We start from the raw sequence: 25,663 nt of genomic DNA on the forward strand, positions 1-25,663 counted from the left end.
GGAGATAGAGCTGGAGAGAGAGGTGGAGAGAGAGAGGTGGGTGGAGAGAGAGAGAGAGAGAGAGAGAGAGAGAGGTGGAGAGGGAGAGGTGGGTCGAGAGAGAGAGAGAGGTGGAGAGAGGTAGAGAGAGAGGTGTAGAGAGAGGTGGAGAGAGGTGGATGGAGAGAGAGATGGAGAGAGAGATGGAGAGAGAGGTGGAGAGAGAGGTGGGTGGAGAGAGAGGTGGAGAGAAAAGTGGAGAGAGAGGTGGAGATAGGTGGGGAGAGAGAGAGGTGGAGAAAGAGGTGGAGAGAGAGGTGGAGAGAGAGAGACATGGGTGGAGAGAGAGAGACATGGGTGGAGAGAGAGAGAGATGGAGGGAGATGGAGGGAGATAGGAGTAAAGAAATCGAAAGAGAGAAAGAGGATGAGAGAGATAGAGGGGGAGTTAAAATAGTCATTAGAGATGCACAGGAGGTCTTGGGGCGTTCCACAAGGTTAACGACAACGGCACTCAGCAGCTGAAATGCTCAAGTAGCTTTTATTGTATCATAATAATGAATCAATGGTATAAAGATAAAATAAAATAAATGAACTCTGAAGCCAAGCAGTAAAACGTTTGTGCCGCGGCGTTGGCGACAAATAAAAAAAAAGATTTTAAAAATCTCTCCAGCACCATTGGGCCCTGCTCGGCTAATATCTACTGATGTCATCTTGTTGAAAAATATTTGCCTGGAGGTCAGTGCTCCCCGTTTGAAAAGCTTAAACGCTTCTGCTTCAGAACATTAAATATATGCCCACATTACTGCTGCTACGTATTAACAGAGCAGAGCTGGGGACAGAGGGCACATGGCTGAACGCCGGGGGTTTTAGTTGGAAGAGGGAGTGGAATAGTCCAAGCCGAAGAGAAGCAAGAGATCGATGGTCGATTGTTTTTGGTGTTAGACCTGCCAGCCTTCTTTCTCTTCCTCTTCCCTGGTCTTTCCCTCTCTGTCTCTCTCTCCTGGCAGACGGTGGAGTTTTTATTCCTCCTTCATCTCAGCTCTGTGGTTTATTGACTCTATTGTGAATGGCTGACATGTACTCTTATGTACGCCTATTGATGTGGACTGGGATGACATAGGGATATTACGTGTGTCAAAGAGTCACGTGGCCATCCCTCCCAATCTAGTCTCCTTGACTTCCACTACCTTTGTCGTTTTCTATATTAGGTGAAAGGAAATGTTACCAAGGGAGTATGGGACATCACTGAAACAGAGAGGACAAAGCCAACAACAGGAGGAACAGAAAGAAAACTCTGAGGAGTTCCCACTGTTAGTGTGTGTCCACCAAGTCTTGTTTAGAAGTATATTTGTGTGTGTGTGTGTGTGTGTGTGTGTGTGTGTGTGTGTGTGTGTGTGTGTGTGTGTGTGTGTGTGTGTGTGTGTGTGTGTGTGGTAAAGAAGCACTCGGTACCTACAGCAAGGTCAAACCTGGAAGCATGTTTTAATATTGCTCTACCGTTATCCTGAATGGCATGATGGGAGTAACACATCTGAACCGATCGTAGTTACAGAATCATAGGTCTCTCTTTTTGCATTGGACAATATATACAATGTCAAATAAATACATTTACACAAATGGACATATTGTTGGAGCACACTGTATGATACACACGTCACAAAAATATACAGGTAATCGTTAACTGATGTGGAGCACATCTAGAACTACGGACATGTCTCTCAAGGCGTCCCAGCAATTCCTGGTCGGAAAGATTTTTCAGATATTTTTTCATAATTTTAATCATATATTATTTTTTCCGTCTTTCCTCACCTTTTCCCCCTCCCTCTATATTGTCATACATGTGCATGTCAGACAGCCAGGATATACCCTAAGCACACACGTGGTATGTATAAGCACACCTCGGCATAATTACCTACTTGACTAACACTCACTATTCTCCTTCACTTCTCATAAAAAATAGCAGTTGTTTGTACATGTTAATTTCTTTATTCCGTATCTTCTAATGATAAAATAGTCCAATAGATACAGCATTGATCTAATTCAAACACAAAGTGCAACGTCTGTCCGTCTGTCTGTTGCACAGTCATATTGCTTTAAATAACAAAATCACGTTGGGAGAATAAACGCCCTCGTTCGTTATGGCTAAATTACTCTCCTCTCTCTCTATCTTCAATATGATCCATGAAAGGTGTTGAAAGATACACAGCAAAACCTCAGTATGATTTAAGATGCTACAACTACGTGAGTAGGCCAACAATATATGTGCCGATAATTTACACAAGAGCAGTGTTGTTATGGTAACTTTAATGTTTACTAAGAATATTGAATATTTAATGGTGTAGCTAATATGCTTTACCATGTCTTGAGACTGGAAGGTACAATGTTGAAGACTAAGCCTTTGACCTTATTCTATGGCAAGGTTGTGATTATTATTATTATGTTATTATTATGGTTTGTCAAATATTGTTCAACATCAAATTCAGCTCAGCTTAAGTCACCTCTGAGAGACGGTTGTGTTCTCTTTCAGCTCCTTTTATTGGCCAGCACATAGTATCGGTTTGAAAATGGACAAACAGTTGACAGAAACATCAACTAAAAACAGAAACAGACAGAGAAGAAGAAAACAGCTCTCTCCCAGGAGTTGTGTATGGAAATGATAGACGAGCCAACATGTTTCCCACAACAACTCTGACATTATTGTCTTCCTCATTAGTGAGTATAGAGAATTCAGGCCCAATACACAACTGCAAATAAACACCACTGCCAGATCATGCAGTATCTGAAGTGTTAACCATGTTCAAACTGACACACCAAGCTAGCTGCTCTCGCAAAAATGGTCATTAGATGTTGACATGAAACCACACCTGGCCTTAAAATACAGCTTTAAAATTCAGAGTGAGTACATAAGTATAATTTCCTTTTATCTGCAATTGATTCAACTGGGGCCTGCATTTAGGAAAGTACTTTCAGTTAAATACTCTCTCCAAATCATGCTCTATTCTTTATGTTTAGCCAATGATGAATAGATGGTACAGTAGTTAACACATAGGACCAAGGAAGCAGATCAATTCATTAGAAACACAACCCCCCCATTAGTCCTAGAAAATAACAATATTTTAGTCTTTCTTTTTTTCATTGCTTTTAGTAAACACACAACGTTAACTCCAAAACAAAACAAAAACATAAAAAAAAAATGTTATTTCCCTTCGCAACCTCAAAGAGTTTAGATAATGTTACAACGTAGCTGTTTCTGAATGGAAAGCAGTATGTACAGAACAGCAAGTTATCAAAAAGAAGTCAGCTATCGTTCGGAAGTACTCACATGTCTTTTTCCTTGTATTTACTAAACCTAAGATATACAATGTTATTCTACAAGAAAGTTACACAAAGGATCCCTTTTGAAATAAGTTGTTTCTCCCTTTACATACTTGTTATCCTCTTCTACGTCAGTATAGGTTATTATTATGATGAGGATGATATAGTCGTTGGATCTGTTGATCTAGCAGAACTAGCTAAATAGAAGAGCCTTGTTTCCTGGTAAGTCGGTAGGTATGTGAGAACACGCCGACCCTTATCTTCAGAGTATTTTATCTACTTCTACCCTGTGTCTAAAAAAGCGCACGCCACTGGAACCACCACCAGAAAGTACACAACAACGACGACGTTGAACGAAAACAAAAGGGAAGAAACAAAAGCAACGAAAGAAAAGAAAGGGAGCGTTTTCAGAAAAAGCACAACAAACATGAAACACTGAGAGGCTGAACTACAATTTTTCATTTTTTTTTCATTTTTTTTCTTTTTATTCCAATAAAATGTATTAGATTAGAATTATAATCTGTTAATTTACAATATACAATGGTTAAGAAGGTTCAGAAAATACCCCTTACTAATAATACTGACATATTTGTTACAGAGAGTGACGCAGGTTACTTGATTTATCGTTTAGGTTCTCAACTGGAACCAGTTGCCATTTTATATTAGATTACGTCATAATCTAGATTTCGGATATTGGTGTTCTTAATCTGCTTACAAAAACCCTGTACCAAATCCCAACCTCATTCCTTCCTATGACCCAGTTGCAGTTTAGCTTTCCTAAATGCTAGTTTAGTATTATATATCTTGGCTATAGATTACTGTTGTTGGTACAAGGGTGGTCTTCAGAGTCTAATGCATGAGTTATTTGCTTGCCTCCACATTCATAGTGCTTCCCTACCCTTGGGTTAGTTTGAGTCTAAGACTATGTCATCTAATAGCCTATGGCAAGCACAGAGAGAGAAGCTACACCTGGTAGAAATGTTAACATTTCCCAACGAAGACTGGCACAAACATTAATTGCATACATGTTAATATGCACCCTCATTTTAAATGACTATTGCTTGGAGAAGATAAAATTCGATCCATATATATATTTATATATATATTCATATATAATTGCTGAAAGTGGTAAAGCTGATAGAAATAAACATTTATTGATTGATTTCTTATTAACACAATATAAACTAAATCAAATAATCATAGACCATATATGATGACCGAACCATATACTTACACCATTATTCATTTCAATAAAAATAAGACCCAAAAAGTTGCAACAACCATAAATATGTCCCTTCAGCACTCCTGTACCTCTCATTCATATTGCATGAGTGACTAAAGCTTCACCATCTCCCTGAAAAGGATAATAACAATCAACCCACTACTTCTTGTCTGTAAACACACTTTGGAAGACAACAGAAAGGGGTAAAGAGGAAGTCTAATATCTGTAAGTGATTCAAATGACAAACCCAAAGGGAAGGCTGGGGGTGATGACTACGATCTTATCGGCTGGCATGTGGGAACTTTGTGTGTGTTCTAACACTGTAGTTAAGCAGGCCAGACGGATCAGATGAGGTGTTTGGGGCTGATGGTTAAGTTTGCTGGACATCAACTGAATGGATCTCCATCCTTTGGCAGGGCAAGTCTCCTCTCCTCTTGTCTTATCTTTCCGTTATGCATTTCTTCATGAAAATCATCAACAAAAAGTACTTGTTAATGTTCTTTTTTCTTCTGCAGAGCATGTCCTGTAAAAACTGGGAAACTGAGAAGAAGAAGCTTTACAGTCTATCTGCTGCTAAGACAACCAGAGCAGTGTCTCTCTCTCTCTTTTCTTTTTTAAATTCCTCCTTTCAATATTTTTAGCAGTCAATAGTCAATAATCACATTGTTAATAATTCTTATATGTATAAGTGACACGAGGTCGATAGTCAATAGTTTACAGTGCCATTGTTATGGTAGCTGGTTTATGACTTGGCTATAGTTTGTACACAGACGACCCTCCAGCAGAGATCTCGTCTCAGTGTCAGTGTCTCCCCTAATGCACAGAGGTCAGAGATTAAAGTTCAGAGGTTACTCCCACCGATCTTTCTCAGTGGGCGGCGAGTTTGGGAAATTCAGATGTCATGTGGGGTTTTGGGGGGTCAATGGGAGGAGCCTGTGTGTGATTGACTGACATTTCGGAGGTGGTGGATGTGGTTGGCCAATCAGACCTTGGCCTCCAGCAGTTCCAGGAAGAGTTTGTGCATGGGGACCTTGCCATCCTGCTTGATGCTGTAGAAGTGCTGCACAGCCTTGGTGGAGGTCTGGCGGAGCAGGGGCAGGGTCATCAGCAGCTTGCCTGCCCGACGAGGGTCCTCCGGGTGCTGGCCTGCCTCGTAGTCCTGCAGGGCCTCGTGGAGCACATCCTGGAGCTTCTGCACCGCCTCCACATCCTCTACGTGCATGGAGTCTACAGGGGGAGAGAGGGAGGGAGAAGAGGGAGGGGGGTGGAAAGGATGGAGAGGTTAATCTTCACACATACTGCATGACAACATATCATTACATCATTACATACTACCTCACCTTAACATCTGCACCACAGGTAACTTCCACAAACCTCAAATTGAGACTCTGTATGCAGAATTCTGCAAAAACATCCTCCGTGTACAATGTAAAATAGCAAATAATACACGCAGAGCAGAATTTGGCCGATACCCACTACAAAATCCAGAAAAGAGCAGTTAAATTCTACAACCACCTAAAAGGAGGCGATTCCCAAACCTTCCATAACAAAGACATCACCTACAGAGAGATGAACCTGGAGAGAATCCCCGTAAGCAAGCTGGTCCTGGGGCTCTGTTCACAAACACAAACAGACCCCACAGAGCCCCAGGACAGAAATACAATTAGACCCAACAAAATCATGAGAAAACAAAAAGATAATTACTTGACACATTGGAAAGAATTTATAAAAGAACTGAGCAAACTAGAATGCTATTTGGCCCTAAACTGAGAGTACACAGTGGCAGAATACCTGACCACTCTGACTGACACAAATTTAAAGGAAAGCTTTGACTATGTACAGACTCAGTGAGCATAGCCTTGCTATTGAGAAAGGCCGCGGTAGGCAGACCTGGTTCTCCAGAGAAAACAGGCTATTTGCACACTGCCCACAAAATGAGGTGGAAACTGAGCTGCACTTCGTAACCTTCTGCCAAACGTATGAACATAATAAAGACACGTATTTCCCTCAGATTACAAACCCAATTTTGATAAACTCCCATATCTACTGGGTGAAATACCACAGTGTGACATCACAGCAGCAAGATGTGTGACCTGTTGCCACAAGAAAAGGTCAACCAGTGAAGAACAAACACCGTTGTAAATACAACCCATATTTATGTTTCTTTATTTCCCCGTTTGTACATTAACTATGTGCACATCATTATAACACCGTACATAGTCATAATATGACATTAGAAATGTGTCTATTCCGTTTAAACTAATGCGTGTAATGTTTACTGTTCATTTTTGATTGTTTATTTAACTTTTGTTTATTATCTATTTCACTTGTCTTGGCAATGTAAACATACCGTATGTTTCCCATGCCAATAAAGCCCTTTGAATTGAATTGAGAGCGACAGTGAGACAGAGAAAGAGAGAGAGACAGAGAGAGAGGGGAGAGAGAGTGAGAGAGACAGTGAGACAGAGAGAGATAGTGAGAGAGAGAGAAACAGAGAGACAGAGAGAGAAACAGAGAGAGAGAGAGAGAAACAGAGAGAGAGACAGAGAGACAGAGAGCAGACCCCACAGAGCCCCAGGACAGCAACAGCAACACAATTAGACCCAACCAAATCATGAGAAAACAAAAAGATAATTACTTGACACATTGGGGAGAATTGACCAAAAATTGCTTTGGCAATGTAAACATAAAGCCCTTTGAATTCAATGTAATTGAATTGAGAGAGAGAGAGCGAGAGAGGGAGACAGAGAGACCGACACAGAGAGACTCCCCAGCTGAACAATAGCCTGGCCTGTCTGTATTGTCTGTCTCAGGATGTCAAACAGTCATTAGCTTACTTATTGGGTACTAGAGCATTTATGAGCACTGTGGATGGGTGTGGCACTGCAACAGATTTCTCTACTCCAGTCCTACACAGTACATCTGGAACGGCCCAGTATATTTATGGGGCCAAGCTTTCTGCCATCCAGGACCTCTATACCAGACGGTGTCAGAGGAAGGCCCTACAAATTGTCACTCCAGCCACCCAAGTCATAGATTGTTCTCTCTGCTACCGCAACGCAAGCAGTACCGGAGCACCAACTCTTGGTCCAAGAGGCTTCTCAACACCTTCTAACTCCCAAGCCATAAGACTCTTGAACAGCTAATCAAATGGCTGTCCAGACTATTTACATCTACCTACATGTACATATGACCTCAATTACCTCGACTCACCAGAGCCCTCGCACATTGACTCTGTACCGGTACCCCCTGTATATAGCCTCCACATTGACTCTGTACCGGTACCCCCTGTATATTACCTCACTATTGTCATTTTACTGCTGCTCTATAATTATTTGTTACTTTTATATATACATTTTTTAAAACTTATCTATAAACTTATCAATTCAATTCAAGGGCTTTATTGGCATGGGAAACATGTGTTAACATTGCCAAAGCAAGTGAGGTAGATAATATATAAAGTGAATATATAAAGTGAAATAAACAATACAAATTAACAGTAAACATTACACCTACAGAAGTTTCAAAACAATAAAGACATTACAAATGTCATATTATATATATATATATATATACAATGTTTTAACAATGTGCAAATCGTAAAGGACACACAATAAAATAAATAAGCATAAATATGGGTTGTATTTACAATGGTGTGTGTTCTTCACTGGTTGCCCTTTTCTCGTGGCAACAGGTCACACATCTTGCTGCTGTGATGGCACACTGTGGAATTTCACCCAGTAGATATGGGAGTTTTTCAAAATTGGATTTGTTTTCGAATTCTTTGTGGATCTGTGCAATCTGAGGGAAATATATCTCTCTAATATGGTCATACATTGGGCAGGAGGTTAGGAAGTGCAGCTCAGTTTCCACCTCATTTTGTGGGCAGTGAGCACACGGCAGCGTAGCCTAGTGGTTAGAGCGTTGGACTAGTAACCGGAAGGTTGCAAGTTCAAACCCCCGAGCTGACAAGGTACAAATCTGTCGTTCTGCCCCTGAACAGGCAGTTAACTAGGCCGTCATTGAAAATGAGAATTTGTTCTTAACTGACTTGCCCAGGTAAATAAAGGTAAAATAAAAAATAGCCTGTCTTCTCTTGAGAGCCATGTCTGCCTACGGCGGCCTTTCTCAATAGCAAGGCTATGCTCACTGAGTCTGTACATAGTCAAAGCTTTCCTTAATTTTGGGTCAGTCACAGTGGTCAGGTATTCTGCCGCTGTGTACTCTCTGTGTAGGGCCAAATAGCATTCTAGTTTGCTCTGTTTTTTTGTTAATTCTTTCCAATGTGTCAAGTAATTATCTTTTTGTTTTCTCATGATTTGGTTGGTCTAATTGTGCTCTCTCTCTGTCTCAATGTCTCTCACTCACTCTCCCCTCTCTCTCTGTCTCTGTAACTTTCTCTCTGTATCTCTCTGTTTCTCTCTCTCTCTCTCTCTCTCTCTCTCTGTTTCTCTCTCTCTCACTGTCTCTCTCTGTCTCACTGTCTCTCACTCGCTCTCCCCTCTCTCTCTGTCTCTGTAACTTTCTCTCTGTATCTCTCTGTTTCTCTCTCTCTGTTTCTCTCTCTCTCTCTCTCTCTCACTGTCTCACTGTCTCTCTCACTCTCTCTCCCCTCTCTCTCTGTCTCTCTCTCTTCCTCTGTCTCAATGTCGCGCTCACATCACACCGGCCGATCAATGGAACAGACATGTTCAATAATAATCACAGTATAGTCACTAACTAGATCACACAGACCAGACAGCACATATCCCCCCTCTCTCTCTAGTGATATAGATAATAAACAAAAGTGAAATAAACAATCAAATATGAACAGTAAACATTACACTCACAAACGTTTCAAAGGAATAGAGACATTTAAAATGTCATATTACAACTATGTACAGTGTTATATTGATGTGCAAATAGTTAAAAAATAAATAAACAAATATGGGTTGCAGTTGTTCTTCCAATCTTGCTGCTGTGATGGTCATACATTTGTCAGTAGGTTAGGAAGTGCATTGTCAAAGCTTTCCTTCATTTTGGGTCAGTCAGAGTGGTCAAGTATTCTGCCACCGTGTACTCTCTGTTTTGGGCCAAATATCATTTGCTCTGTTTTTTGGTAAATACTTTCCAACGTGTCACGTAATCAGACTCTGCATGCAGAGTCTCAATTTTGTGTTTGTCCCGTTTTGTAATTTTTGGTTGGTGAGCAGACCAGACCTCATAACCATAAAGGACAATGGATTCTATAACTGATTCAAGTACTTTTTAGCAAGATCCTAATTTCGGATGTCAAATTTTTTGTCCCTTTTGATGGCACAGCTTTGTGGAAGTTACCTGTGGCGCTGATGTTTTTTGTGTGCTTTAGGGCAATGGTGTCTAGATGGAATTTGTATTCAGACCTGTAGAGAACAGGTCTGAAAGAATCTGTGCAGAAGATCTATGTGCTGCTGTAGGCCCTCCTTGGAAATTTGACTTCAGATTCTAGTAGGGTGAGGTGTAGTAGGGTGCTGTAGACTGTTCTAGTGCCCTCGCCAATTTGTTGATATATATGCTGAAGAGAGTGGGGCTCAAGCTGCATCCCTTTCTCATCCCTGTCTCACCCCACAGCCCTGAAGAAAGAAATGTGTGTTTTTTTGCCAATTTTACCAGGACACTTTTTGTTTGTGTACATGGATTTAATAATGTCGTATGTTTTCCCCCAGCACCGTTTTTTAAAATCAATTTGTATAGCAGACCATCATGCCAAATTGAATCAAAAGCATTTTTGAAATCAACAAAGCATGAGAAGACTTTGCCTTTGTTTTGGTTGGTTTGTTTGTTGATTAGGGTGTGCAGGGTGAATATGTGGTCTGTCATACGGTAATTTGGTAAAAAGACAATTTGACATTTGCTCAGTACATTGTTTTCACTGAGGAAATGTTCTGCTGTTAATGACAATGCAGAGGATTTTCCCAAGGTTGCTGTTGACACATATCCCACATTAGTTATTGTGGTCAAATTTGTCTCCACTTTTGTAGATTGGGGTGGTCAGTCCTTGGTTCCAAATATTGGGGAAGATGCCAGAGCTAAGGATTAAAATAATTTAAGTATAGCCAATTGGAATTTTAGGATTCCATCAACACCACATGCCTTTTGGGGTTGGAGGGTTTGTATTTGGTCCTGTAGTTCATTAAATGTAATAGGAGAATCCAGCGAGTTCTGGTTGTCTTTAATAGCTGATTCCAATCATTTGAATTGATCATGTATATGTGTTTGCTTATTCTTCCTTGATATAAAGCCCAAAAGATTTGACCTTGTGGTTTACCCATACAGTACATCTCCATTTGGATAGATAACTCTTTGTATTGTTGTTTGTTTAGTGCTTTCCAGATTCTAGATTCTATGATTCTATGATTCTAGATTCTATGGATACTTCAATTACATTGAGCTGATTTCTGACGTGCTGTTCCTACTTTTTGCGTAGTGTATTTCTGTATTGTTTTAGTGATTCACCATAGTGTGAGGCTCAGGTTTTCTGGGTCTTTGGTTGGATATGTTTTTAAATTTCTTTCTTAGATTTTTGCATTCTTCATCACACCATTTGTCATTGTTTTTAATTTTCTTAGGTTGTCTGATAGGGAAGCTGAAAGGTCAAATGTATTGTTTAGGCTTTTTACTGACAAGTTTACACCTTCACTATTACAGTGCAATGTTTTGTCCAGGGTGTTGTCTAAAAGGGAATTAATTTGTTGTTGCCTAATTGTTTTTTGTTAGGTTTCTACACTACTTTCCTTCTATAGGAAAACTTTCTATAGAATTTCTTAATTTTGTGCAGTTCCTTTGGCTTTGATTCCTCATGATTGAGTGTTGCTCTGTTCAAGTAGACTGTGATTTTGGGTTGACTGTTAACGCTCTGAGAAACTCTGGGTAGAGGTCAGTGATAAAGTAATCTACAGTACTACTGCCAAGGGATGAGCTGTAGGTTTCCCTACCATAGGAGTCCCCTCTAAGCCTACTATTGACTATGTACATACCCAGCATGCGATAGAACTGAAGAAGTTGTGACCCGTTTTTGCTGGGTATTTTGTCATAGTTCGGTCTAGGGGAGTGTATTTGGGAGGGAATGCTGTCACCTCCAGGTAGGTGTTTGTCCCCCTGTGTGCTGAGAGTGTCAGGTTCTTATCCTGGCATTTAGGTCACCACAGTCTAGTACATGTCCCTGGGCCTGGAAACGGTTCATCTCCTCCTCTAGGATGGAGAAGCTGTCATCGTTAAAGTATGGGATTCTATTGGGAGGATTTAGGTAGCACACATCTTGCAATAATTTCCTTATTCATTTCTTGTCGCATGTAAAATGTTCCTGTTTTGACAAATTGAATAGAGTGGGTTAGGTCTGCTCTATATAAAATTAGCATTCCCCCTGAGTTTGTTCCCTGTTTCACACCCGGTAGTTTGGTGGATGGGACTACCAGCTCTCTGTAACCTAGAGGGCAACCAGTGGGTCTGTCTCCTCTATACCAGGTTTCTTATAGGATGGCAATGTCTGTATTTCCGATTTCTTTGATGAAGTCCAGGTTCCTGCTCTTTAGGCCAAAGGCAGATGACCTCAGACCTTATATATTCCAGGATGAGATAGTAAAAGCTTTGTGTTCCATAGTGTGTTGATGTGAATTTTGTTAAATTCTCTAAACCCCACCACACGTACACACACCAACACACACAACTCGCTCCAAAGACACGTTCAGATGTTCATGCTTCTGCGTTTGGGTCAATACTCTAACCCTTGTGTGTGTGTGTGTGTCTGATCCAGGATGCTCTTAGTCATCCGTCACAGGGGCTTTGGCAGTGTGTGAGTGTGAGTGTGTATGAGTCAGTGTGTGGCAGGGACTTTGGCAGTATGTGAGTGTGAGTGTGTATGAGTCAGTGTGTGACAGGGACTTTGGCAGTGTGTGAGTGTGTATGAGTGAGTGTGTGACAGGGACTTTGGCAGTATGTGAGTGTGAGTGTGTATGAGTCAGTGTGTGACAGGGACTTTGGCAGTGTGTGAGTGTGTATGAGTGAGTGTGTGACAGGGACTTTGGCAGTGTGTGAGTGTGTATGAGTGAGTGTGTGACAGGGACTTTGGCAGTATGTGAGTGTGAGTGTGTATGAGTCAGTGTGTGACAGGGACTTTGGCAGTGTGTGAGTGTGTATGAGTGAGTGTGTGACAGGGACTTTGGCAGTATGTGAGTGTGAGTGTGTATGAGTCAGTGTGTGACAGGGACTTTGGCAGTGTGTGAGTGTGAGTGTGTATGAGTCAGTGTGTGACAGGGACTTTGGCAGTGTGTGAGTGTGAGTGTGTATGAGTCAGTGTGTGACAGGGACTTTGGCAGTGTGTGAGTGTGAGTGTGTATGAGTGAGTGTGTGACAGGGACTTTGGCAGTGTGTGAGTGTGAGTGTGTATGAGTCAGTGTGTGACAGGGACTTTGGCCATTGAAAAGTGACCTGTGATCCGACAGGAGCCCCCGGCAGAAAACAGATTACACACCTTTACTATGCTGCAGAGCCAGCAGCACTAACTATCACACACACCTTTACTATGCTGCAGAGCCAGCAGCACTAACTATCACACACACCTTTACTATGCTGCAGATCCAGCAGCACTAACTATCACACACACCTTTACTATGCTGCAGAGCCAGCAGCACTAACTATCACACACACACACACACACACACACACACACACACACACACACACACACACTGTGTAGCTGTTTTTTGTCAGTAAAACACTATCCTCCTAATCAAAACATTTGCAACCATTTTCTAAGGAAGTAAGTCCACTGCTGTTAGATAAAATGCCACGCAGAGTAAGACTGGAGAATCAATGAGAACTCAATGAACTGTTAAGGTGACAGGAGACTTAATGTGATTTGTCTGTTAGTTAAATGAGAATGCTAGTCAAACATTGTGTGAATAACTTCTGTTTCTTAGCTTCATAGGAAAGAGATACACTTCTCCCAGAGTGCTTGACAATTATAGAAGCAAGTAGATATTATTATCTGTGTGTGTGTGTGTGTGTGTGTGTGTGTGTGAACATTGGCAGGAAAAACTATGTTCTTTAAGAGTATGTTTCTAATGAGCAGTGGGTTAAACAGGGACTGCTAAAACCCCCATACACACATGCACACACACCTTAACATGTGAATCACGTTCAGTAGCATTCTTAAGGATTCCCATTAATGCAGACGATTAGCTTTCAAGGAATTAATTAATTGTCCCTGCCCTTCAAAATGCTAACGCTAGCTTTCTGTTGTTATTGCCCTGGGCACTGGCTCACAATGCATCTATCCCAAAACTGATAGAAATAAATTCATATAGTAATTAATTAAGGACTAAATAGTAATTGTTACTCAAACCTTGTAGTTTTGATCATAAACTTGTCTGCATCACTTCTCGATTAGTTCCTGTCCTCTCACATCATTGACAGACATCTCCAACAGTAACCATTTAGCAGATGTTTTTATCTCAAGTGTCCTACAGTTAACATATAATGAATATTCACAATGTGGGCCATGCAGGAATCTGATACACACACATCCACTCCTGTAAAAGTGCAGCTGGAACTGAACTGCTGTGAAGGACTCCAGCTGCTATCAGTCATTAAAAAACAACTTTTTCTAAAGATACACAATGCCCAAGTCCTCTCTGGGGTGCACTTTCTGTCAGAAGGGCTGGCACGGGCTCGTTTTCTCCCACTTTTTCCCCACTTGCCAAATAGTGAGTCGTCATCCCACCGCCAGCAGAAGCAATCTGCTGTTTCATTTTTCAGCGTGGCTGGCCCGGCCTGAGATTGATCGGCACATATGGCCCCAGAAAACAAACTGTCAATACGTTGAGCGCTGGAGAATTTCAACAAATACCCGCCTGCACATTGTGTCCCATTTAACACGTTCTATTGACCGTTTCCTTCTTTTCATTAAAGGGAAACCTGCTGGCCGGAAACCAAGATACAGTTCAAAGATGGGGTCACCGAGGGAGGGGGGGGGGTCACAACTTATTTAACAGGCATCTGAGGAGAACACTATGCTAATTGAAAAAGGGGCATCCACTACTTCGCTTCAGGGAGATGGTGGGGGATAGCGAGTGTGTGTGTCTGCACACGTGCATGTGTGTGTCAGTGTCTCAATGTGTGTGTACACTAGAGAGGATATTATTGAGTTTGTGTGTGTGTCTGTGTCTCAATGTGTGTGTCTCCTAGAGAGGATATTATTGAGTTTGTGTGTGTGTCTGTGTCTCAATGTGTGTGTATACTAGAGAGGATATTATTGAGTTTGTGTGTGTGTCTGTGTCTCAATGTGTGTGTCTACTAGAGAGGATATTATTGAGTTTGTGTGTGTGTCTGCTATGGGGCTGTATTTAAATCACCTCTTTGATGGTGATTCTCTTATTAGTCTCATGGGAGGAGGGGAGGAGGGGGAGGAGAAGAGGAGGGGGAGGTGGGGGAGGAGGAGGGGAGGCGGAGAGGAGGTGGGGAGGAGGTGGAGGGGAAGAGGAGAATAGGTGGAGGGGAGGAGGAGGAGGAGAGGAGGGGGCGGAGGAGGGGAGGAGGAGGGGAAGAGGAGAGTAGGTGGAGGGGAGGAGGAGGAGGAGGAGGAGGAGGTGAGGAGGGGAGGGGGGAGGAGGAGAGGTGGACGAGGGGAGGAGGTGGGGAGGAGGTGGGGAGAGGAGGAGAGGAGGAGGAGAGGAGGACGAGGGGAGGAGGTGGGGAGAGGAGGAGAGGAGGAGGAGGGGAGGAGGTGTGGGGAGGAGGAGAGGAGGAGGAGGGGAAGAGGTAATCTGGTAAATGACCATTTATTTATATTTCATTTTTATATTTTTATTATAAGAGTAGGGAAAAGAGACCATGGGGACTGATTCATAATGTTCTACCATCGTACCACTGTGTTAAATGTAATATCAGCTTTCAAAATGAAATATATGAAATATCACTTCGATATTTCATAGAGATTAGATGGAAGCAGGCATCATACTCAGGATGTTAACAAGACTGGAAACAAGACCACCACCAGGACAAACACCAGCCACAGGAAACATGGAGAGTTATGGAATACACTTCCTGTTGCTGTTTATATCCACTAGCCATCCAATCTTGTTTAGTATTTACTACAACGTCGCTTTGTGCCAACAGCTACTCAGAAGTGTGCCCATCTGGATGGATTGTGTGTGAGTGAGTGTGTGTGTTTGTGAGCGTATGTGTGAGAGAGTGTGTGTGTGTGTGTTTAGGTGTGTCTGCTGCATGTGGCACCTCATCCCCCATTCTTACCTGAGTTAGCCAAAGCTACAGCCTTGAGAGTAACAAACTCCTCCTTCTCCAGCTTCATGACTTTGTATTTCTTCACCAGTTGCAGTATGGCGTTGTTGAGATCAAGTAGACCTGCCAGCTTGGACTGGTCCTCGTCCATGATGTAGTCCTCAGCATACACCAGCTTGTCCTCGAAGGACAGCGAGCGGTACACCACACGCAGGATCAGAATCTCCATCCACGCACTCTGCAGTAGACTCATCTGGTCTGCCAGCGACAGCGTGGAGAAACCTGAGGGAGAGAGAGAGAGAGAGAGAGAGAGAGAGATAGAGAGAGAGATAGAGAGAGGGAGACAGAGAGAGAGAGGCAGAGAGAGAGACAGAGAGAGAGAGAGAGAGAGAGAGAGGGAGACAGAGAGAGAGAGAGAGAGAGGGAGACAGAGAGAGAGAGAGACAGAGAGAGAGAGAGAGAGAGAGAGGGAGAGAGAGAGAGAGAGGGAGACAGAGAGAGAGAGAGACAGAGAGAGAGAGAGAGAGAGAGAGAGAGAGAGAGAGGGAGACAGAGAGAGAGAGAGAGGGAGGTAGAGAGAGAGAGAGAGACAGAGAGGGAGACAGAGAGAGAGAGAGAGAGAGAGACAGAGAGAGAGAGAGAGAGAGAGAGAGAGAGAGAGAGAGAGAGAGAGAGAGAGAGAAAAGAGGTTAAACCCATTGGATATGCAATAGTTTAGTATTCAAATCTGAGAGACAGACTAACGTTGTCATGACTTCTCCCTGTGGTGGGTAAGAAACAGGGCTGTGTGTGGGTGACATGTTGGGTCAAACACCATTCATGGGAATGGGTCAAACACCATTCATATTCAGCCTATCTAAAGGGTTAGGGTTGGAGAAATGGAACAGGGGATGGAGCATGGCTGGAGTTTTGGTTGAGTTCGGGTCTTGTACCGAGTTGTTCTGGTACCAGTTCTAGGTCAAGGTCTTCGTCTGGCCTAAACTGGCCTAAGACACCATTGTAATTTGGTCCGTGTGTTGAAGCCAAGGGAAGTTCTTCCAGCCTCTACACCCCGACAGCCAAGGTTACCAGGGGTCTCCTCCTTTTCGATAGCCCAGCGCCCAGGGCTCTCCTCTGGGGACGGAGTGGTCTTATCTCCCCCTGAACACACACACTATGGATCAATGCTAGCCATCACCACTCCTCACACTCTAATTGTTAGCCTGAAAACTTCTGCTCTCTCTTTACTCCTCTCTCTCGTCCTGTCTCCCTCTCTCTTCCTGTCTCTCTCTATTCCTGTCTCTCTCTATTCCTGTCTCTATTCCTGTTTCTCTCTATTCCTCTTTCATCTCTCTCTCTCTCTCTCCTCCTGTCTCTCTCTATTCCTCTCTCTCTCTCTATTCCTCTCTCTCTCTCTCTCCCTCTCTCCTCCTGTCTCTCTCTTCCTGTCTCTCTCTCTTCCTGTCTCTCTTTCAGTCCACTGCCCATCTCTCCCCGTCTTTCGCTCTTTCCTTCCTCTCTCTTGCTTTCCCTCACTCTCTCATTTCTACCCTTCTTCTCTGCATCTGTTCCCTTTACCTAAGTTATGTCATTGTCCTCTTCCTTTAGATCTCTGTCAGAAGAGGTTGGGTTGGCTGGATCTTATGATCTTATAGATTTACTAACGTGGATCTATGTCTGTCTGTCTCCTCCCCCCCCTCTCTCTTTCTCTCCCCCTATAATGGAACACCTGCCCACTCACACATCTCCTTACAGCTGTCCTCTCCTCTCTCCTCTTCTCACACATCTGGCCATTCACACGTTTGTGTGTGTGTGTCTAAAGATGCCTCCTGAAAGCACATATATATATATATATATATATATATGTATATATATATGTATATATATATATACACACACATATATATATACACATAGATATATATGTATATATACACACAGATGTATATATATATACACTCACATATATATATATACATATATACACCCAGATATATATATAAAATCAAATCAAATCTGATTTTATTTGTCACATACACATGGTTAGCAGATGTTAATGCGAGTGTAGCGAAATGCTTGTGCTTGATCTCTATTTTGAAGAACATATCAAGACTGTTTCAAGGACAGCTTTCTACGTAACATTACAAAAATCAGAAACTTTCTGTCCAAAAATGATGCAGAAAAATGTATCCATGCCTTTGTCACTTCTAGGTTAGACGACTGGAATGCTCTACTTTCCGACTACCCGGATAAAGCACTAAATAAATTTCAGTTAGTGTTAAATACGGCTGCTAGAATCCTGACTAGAACCAAAAAATGTGATCATATTACTCCAGTGCTAGCCTCCCTACACTGGCTTCCTGCCAAGGCAAGGGCTGATTTCAAGGTTTTACTGCTAACCTACAAAGCATTACATGGGCTTGCTCCTACCTATCTCTCTGATTTGGTCCTGCCATACATACCTACACGTATGCTACGGTCACAAGACGCAAGCCTTGTGGGCTATACTCGGCCTTGTCTCAGGATGGTAAGTTGGTGGTTGAAGTTATCCCTCTAGTGGTGTGGGGGCTGTGCTTTGGCAAAGTGGGTGGGGTTATATCGTTCCTGTTTGGCCCTGTCCGGGGGTGTCCTCGGATGGGGCCACAGTGTCTCCTGACCCCTCTTGTCTCAGCCTCCAGTATTTATGCTGCAGTAGTTTATGTGTCGGGGGGGCTAGGGTCAGTTTGTTATATCTGGAGTACTTCTCCTGTCCTATCCGGGGTCCTGTGTGAATTTAAGTATGCTCTCTCTAATTCTCTATTTCTCTCTTTCTTTCTCTCTCTCAGAGGACCTGAGCCCTAGGACCATGCCTCAGGACTACCTGACATGATGACTCCTTGCTGTCCCCAGTCCACCTGGCCGTGCTGCTGCTTCAGTTTCAACTGTTTTGCCTGTGATTATTATTATTTGACCATGCTGGTCATTTATGAACATTTCAACATCTTGGCCATGTTCTGTTATAATCTCCACCCGGCACAGCCAGAAGAGGACTGGCCACCCCACATAGCCTGGTTCCTCTCTAGGTTTCTTCCTAGGTTTTGGCCTTTCTAGGGAGTTTTAACTAGCCACCGTGCTTCTAGACCTGCATTGCTTGCTGTTTGGGGTTTTAGGCTGGGTTTCTGTACAGCACTTTGAGATATCTGCTGATGTACGAATGGCTATATAAATACATTTGATTTGATTTGATTTGATTTGTGCTTCTAGTTCCGACCATGCAGTAATATCTAACAAGTAATCTAACCTGACAACTACCTTATACACACAAGTGTAAAGGAATGAATAAGAATATATGCATAAAAATATATGAATGAGTGATGGCCGAACGCCATAGGCATGATGCAGTAGATGGTATAGAGTACAGTATATACATATGAGATGAGTAATGTAAGGTATGTAAACATTATATAAAGTGGCATTGTTTAAAGCGGCTAGTGATACATTTATTACATCAATATTTCCATTATTAAAGTGGCAAGAGTTGAGTCAGTATGTTGGCAGCAGCCACTCAATGTTAGTGATGGCTGTTTAACAGTCTGATGGCCTTGAGATAGAAGCTGTTTTTCAGTCTCTCGGTACCAGCATTGATGCACCTGTACTGACCGCGCCTTCTGGATGATAGCGGGGTGAACAGGCAGTGGCTTGGGTGGTTGTTGTCCTTGATGATCTTTATGGCCTTCCTGTGACATCGGGTGGTGTAGGTGTCCTGGAGGGCAGGTAGTTTTCCCCCCGGTGATGCGTTGTGCAGACATCACTACCCTCTGGAGAGCCTTACGGTTGTGGGCGGAGCAGTTGCGGTACCAGGCGGTGATACAGAGGTTGAAGAGGTACTGCGCCTTCTTCACCACGCTGTCTGTGTGGGTGGACCAATTCAGTTTGTCCGTGATGTGTACGCCGAGGAACTTCAAACTTTCCACCCTCTCCACTACTGTTCCGTCAATGTGGATAGGGGGCTGCTCCCTCCTCTGTTTCCTGAAGTTCACGATCATCGCCTTTGTTGTGTTGACATTGACTGTGAGGTTATTTTCCTGACACCACACTCCGAGGGCCATCACCTTCTCCCTGTAGGCCGTCTCATCGTTGTTGGTAATCAAGCCTACAACTGTAGTGCCGTCTGCAAACTTGATAATTGAGTTGGAGGGGTGCAGGAGAGGGCTGAGAACGCACCCTTGTGGGGCCCCAGTGTTGAGGATCAGCGGGGTGGAGATGTTGTTACCTACCCTCACCACCTGGGGGCAGCCCGTCAGGAAGTCCAGGACCCAGTTGCACAGGGCGGGGTCGAGACCCAGGGTTTTGAGCTTAATGATGAGTTTGGAGGGTACTGTGGTGTTAAATGCTGAGTTGTAATTGATGAACAGCATTCTTACATAGGTATTCCTCTTGTCCAGATGGGTTAGGGCAGTGTGCAGTATGATTGCGATTGCGTCATCTGTGGACCTATTGGGGCGGTAAGCAAATTGGAGTGGGTCTAGGGTGTCAGGTAGGGTGGAGGTGATATTGTCCTTGACTAGTCTCTCAAAGCACTTCATGATGACGAAAGTGAGTGCTGCGGGGCAGTAGTCATTTAGCTCAGTTACCTTAGCTTTCATGGGAACAGGAACAATGGTGGCCCTCTTGGAGCATGTGGGAACAGCAGACTGGGATAAGGTTTTGATTGAATATGTCCGTAAACACACCAGCCAGCTGATCTGTGCATGCTCTGAGGACACGGCTGGGGATGCCGTCTGGGCCTGCAGCCTTGCGAGGATTAACACGTTTAAATGTTTTCCTTACGTCGGCTGCAGTGAAGGAGAGCCTGCAGGTTTTGGTAGCGGGCATGTGTCAGTGGCACTGTATTGTCCTCAAAGCGAGCAAAGAAGTTGTTTAGTCTGTCTGGGAGCAAGACATCGTGGTCCGCGACGGGGCTGTTTTTTCTTTTGTAGTCCGTAATTGACTGTAGACCCTGCCACATACCTCTCGTGTCTGAGCCGTTGAATTGCGACTCCACTTTGTCTCTTTACTGACGCTTAGCTTGTTTAGCTTGCGGAGGAAATAGCTACACTGTTTGTATTCGGTTATGTTTACGGTCACGTTGCCCGGATTAAAAGCAGTGGTTCGTGCTTTAAGTTTTGCGAGAATGCTGCCATCAATCCACGGTTTCTGGTTGGGGAATGTTTTAATAGATGCTGTGGGTACAACATATATACAGTGGGGCAAAAAAGTCATCAATAACAAAAGTTTATCTCAATACTTTGTTATATACCCTTTGTTGGCAATGACAGAGGTCAAACGTTTTCTGTAAGTCTCCGCAAGGTTTTCACACACTGTTGCTGGTATTTTGGCCCAGTTGCTGGTATTTTGGCCCATTCCTCCATGCAGATCTCCTCTAGTGCAGTGATGTTTTGGGGCTGTTGCTGGGCAACACGGACTTCAACTCCCTCCAAAGATTTTCTATGGGGTTGAGATCTGGAGACTGGCTAGACCACTCCAGGACCTTGAAATGCTTCTTACGAAGCCACTCCTTCGTTGCCTGGGCGGTGTGTTTGGGATCATTGTCATGCTGAAAGACCCAGCCACGTTTCATCTTCAATACCCTTGCTGATGGAAGGAGGTTTTCACTCAATATCTCACGATACATGGCCCCATTCATTCTTTCCTTTACACGGATCAGTCGTCCTGGTCCCTTTGCAGAAAAACAGCCCATGATGTTTCCACCCCCATGCTTCACAGTAGGTATGGTGTTCTTTGGATGCAACTCAGCATTCTTTGTCCTCCAAACACGACGAGTTGATTTTTTACCAAAAGTTCTATTTTGGTTTCATCTGACCATGTGACATTCTCCCAATCTTCTAGCAAACTTCAGACGGGCCTGGACATGGACACTGGACACTGGCTTAAGCAGGGGGACACGTCTGGCACTGCAGGATTTGAGTCCCTGGCGGCGTAGTGTGTTACTGATGGTAGGATTTGTTACTTTGGTCCCAGCTCTCTGCAGGTCATTCACAAGGTCCCCCCGTGTGGTTCTGGGATTTTTTCTCACCGTTCTTGTGATCATTTTGACCCCATGGGGTGAGATCTTGCGTGGAGCCCCAGATCGAGGGAGATTATCAGTGGTCTTGTATGTCTTCCATTTCCTAATAATTGCTCCGACAGTTGATTTCTTCAAACCAAGCTGCTTACCTATTGCAGATTCAGTCTTCCCAGCCTGGTGCTGGTCTACAATTTTGTTTCTGGTGTCCTTTGACAGCTCTTTGGTCTTGGCCATAGTGGAGTTTGGAGTGTGACTGTTTGAGGTTGTGGACACGTGTCTTTTATACTGATAACAAGTTCAAACAGGTGCCATTAATACAGGTAACGAGTGGAGGACAGAGGAGCCTCTTAAAGAAGAAGTTACAGGTCTGTGAGAGCCAGAAATCTTGCTTGTTTGTATGTGACCAAATACTTATTTTCCACCATAATTTGCAAATAAATTCATTAAAATCCTATAATGTGATTTTCTGGATTTTTTTTCCTCATTTTGTCTGTCATAGTTGAAGTGTACCTATGATGAAAATTACAGGAGGCAGGTATGTGTGTGTGTTTGAGATGACGGTGTGTGTGTGTGTGTGTGTGTGTGTGTTTGAGATGTTGGTGTGTGTGTGTTTGAGAGGCAGGTGTGTGTGTGTGTGTGTGTGTTTGTTTGAGATGAAGGTATGTGTGTGTGTGTGGGAGCAGCATGATTTCTTCTTCTCTCTCTGCGCTGATCAGTAGTGGCAGATAACTTATTATGTTGGAGCTATCGTTTATAACAACTGTTCATCCACTACTGCTAACATTTCAGATCACATTAGGAACTGTGGAAGGCTGAGAAACATTTGGTGTGCCATTCACACCACACACACACACACACACACACACACACACACACACACACACACACACACACACACACACACACACACACACACACACACACACACAGGAAGCAGTGTGAGCCAGTTGGCAGCACCTCCACTACTACTTAATAAAATCATCAGAAGGGATTAAGGATGAGTTTCTTTAGGTGGTCTTTAATACACCGCTCCTCAGGAGGGGACGGAAGGCTAAAATTAACACACACACAGTATGCATGGACGCACAAGCGCACACACACACTCACACACTCACACACAGGTATAACATATCAACCCTCATTGAGGTGGAGAGGAGGGTGGGATGAGAGGAGGGTGGGATGAGTGTGTTTCTACTGGATAGGTGTAAAACAAATGAAGAGGATTGTTAGTAGTCATTCAGTAAATAAAAGCTGCTTGGTGATGTTATACAGTCTTGTTCTGTTGTGACGTGATGTGCTGGTGACTCAATAGGTTGGCAGGGGAAATCGACAGTAACACGAACAGGGTGAGCTGTGGTCACAGAACAGACACTAATACTAACAGGGTGAGCTGTGGTCACAGAACAGACACTAATACTAACAGGGTGAGCTGTGGTCACAGAACAGACAGTAACACTAACAGGGTGAGCTGTGGTCACAGAACAGACAGTAACACTAACAGGGTGAGCTGTGGCCACAGAACAGACAGTAATACTAACAGGGTGAGCTGTGGTCACAGAACAGACAGTAATACTAACAGGGTGAGCTGTGGTCACAGAACAGACACTAATACTAACAGGGTGAGCTGTGGTCACAGAACAGACACTAATACTAACAGGGTGAGCTGTGGTCACAGAACAGACACTAATACTAACAGGGTGAGCTGTGGTCACAGAACAGACAGTAACACTAACAGGGTGAGCTGTGGTCACAGAACAGACAGTAACACTAACAGGGTGAGCTGTGGCCACAGAACAGACAGTAATACTAACAGGGTGAGCTGTGGTCACAGAACAGACAGTAATACTAACAGGGTGAGCTGTGGTCACAGAACAGACACTAATACTAACAGGGTGAGCTGTGGTCACAGAACAGACAGTAATACTAACAGGGTGAGCTGTGGTCACAGAACAGACAGTAATACTAACAGGGTGAGCTGTGGTCACAGAACAGACACTAATACTAACAGGGTGAGCTGTGGTCACAGAACAGACAGTAACACTAACAGGGTGAGCTGTGGTCACAGAACAGACAGTAGCACTAACAGGGTGAGCTGTGGCCACAGAACAGACAGTAATACTAACAGGGTGAGCTGTGGTCACAGAACAGACAGTAATACTAACAGGGTGAGCTGTGGTCACAGAACAGACACTAATACTAACAGGGTGAGCTGTGGTCACAGAACAGACAGTAATACTAACAGGGTGAGCTGTGGTCACAGAACAGACAGTAATACTAACAGGGTGAGCTGTGGTCACAGAACAGACAGTAATACTAACAGGGTGAGCTGTGGTCACAGAACAGACAGTAATACTAACAGGGTGAGCTGTGGTCACAGAACAGACAGTAATACTAACAGGGTGAGCTGTGGTCACAGAACAGACAGTAATACTAACCCGGGATGGCACCAGTATTATGTTACTGTATCATGTCAAAATTATAAAGAATCTGAGAGAGAGAAAAGGAGTGAGATAAAGAAGGGAAGGCAGAGAGAGTGTGAGTGTGTGCGGTCGGGGGGGGCGGGGGTGGGGGGGGGTCTGTAGCATGACAGATGGACTGACTCCATAGCCTGGAGGTTCTTCCTTGTGCCAAACTATTAGAGTGGAAGGAGGACATTCTTTTTTTTTTAGGTGCATCAATGATGTTATCAGGAGCAGTAGCTCGGCTTCCGTAGCTTTCATCCCTAGCTGTATTCCCTAGCTGTCTTCCCTAGCTGTCATCCCTAGCTTTCATCCCTAGCTGTATTCCCTAGCTGTCTTCCCTAGCTGTCTTCCCTAGCTGTATTCCCTAGCTTTCATCCCTAGCTTTCATCCCTAGCTGTATTCCCTAGCTGTCATCCCTAGTTTTCATCCCTAGCTGTCTTCCCTAGCTTTCAGCCCTAGCTGTCATCCCTAGCTGTCATCCCTAGCTGTCATTCCTAGCTGTCATCCCTAGCTGTCTTCCCTAGCTGTCATCCCTAGTTGTCATCCATAGCTGTCATCCCTAGCTGTCTTCCCGAGCTGTCATCCCTAGCTGTCTTCCCTAGCTGTATTCCCTACCTTTCATCCCTAGCTTTCATCCCTAGCTGTATTCCCTAGCTGTCATCCCTAGTTTTCATCCCTAGCTGTCTTCCCTAGCTTTCAGCCCTAGCTGTCATCCCTAGCTGTCATCCCTAGCTGTCATCCCTAGCTGTCATCCCTAGCTGTCATCCCTAGCTGTATTCCCTAGCTGTCTTCCCTAGCTGTCTTCCCTAGCTGTATTCCCTAGCTTTCATCCCTAGCTTTCATCCCTAGCTGTATTCCCTAGCTGTCATCCCTAGTTTTCATCCCTAGCTGTCTTCCCTAGCTTTCAGCCCTAGCTGTCATCCCTAGCTGTCATCCCTAGCTGTCATTCCTAGCTGTCATCCCTAGCTGTCTTCCCTAGCTGTCATCCCTAGTTGTCATCCATAGCTGTCATCCCTAGCTGTCTTCCCGAGCTGTCATCCCTAGCTGTCTTCCCTAGCTGTATTCCCTACCTTTCATCCCTAGCTTTCATCCCTAGCTGTATTCCCTAGCTGTCATCCCTAGTTTTCATCCCTAGCTGTCTTCCCTAGCTTTCAGCCCTAGCTGTCATCCCTAGCTGTCATCCCTAGCTGTCATTCCTAGCTGTCATCCTTAGCTGTCTTCCCTAGCTGTGATCCCTAGTTGTCATCCCTAGCTGTCATCCCTAGCTGTCTTCCCGAGTTGTCATCCCTAGCTGTATTCCCTAGCTGTCTTCGCTAACTTTCATCCCTAGCTGTATTCCCTAGCTGTCTTCCCTAGCTGTCATCCCTAGCTTTCAACCCTAGCTGTCTTCCCTAGTTTTCAT

The 25,663-nt window shown here is 43.8% G+C and overlaps 1 protein-coding gene across 4 annotated transcripts in view; it reads right to left on the reverse strand.

Moving 5' to 3' along the window:
* Positions 1-1,444: 1,444 nt before the first annotated feature.
* Positions 1,445-25,663, reverse strand: part of LOC115125136 (estrogen-related receptor gamma-like) — a 331,310-nt gene continuing 307,091 nt past the window's right edge. For all 4 annotated transcript variants that reach the window (XM_065004291.1, XM_065004290.1, XM_065004288.1 and 1 more), the window contains exons 7-8: positions 15,787-16,056; positions 1,445-5,745 (exon numbers count right to left, since the gene is read on the reverse strand). In XM_065004291.1, coding sequence (XP_064860363.1) covers positions 5,501-5,745; positions 15,787-16,056 — 515 coding nt within the window. In that variant the 3' untranslated portion in view covers positions 1,445-5,500. The remainder of the gene's footprint in view (positions 5,746-15,786; positions 16,057-25,663) is intronic.

Source organism: Oncorhynchus nerka, linkage group LG18, assembly GCF_034236695.1.
Source record: "Oncorhynchus nerka isolate Pitt River linkage group LG18, Oner_Uvic_2.0, whole genome shotgun sequence".
NCBI classification, from domain to species: domain Eukaryota; kingdom Metazoa; phylum Chordata; class Actinopteri; order Salmoniformes; family Salmonidae; genus Oncorhynchus; species Oncorhynchus nerka.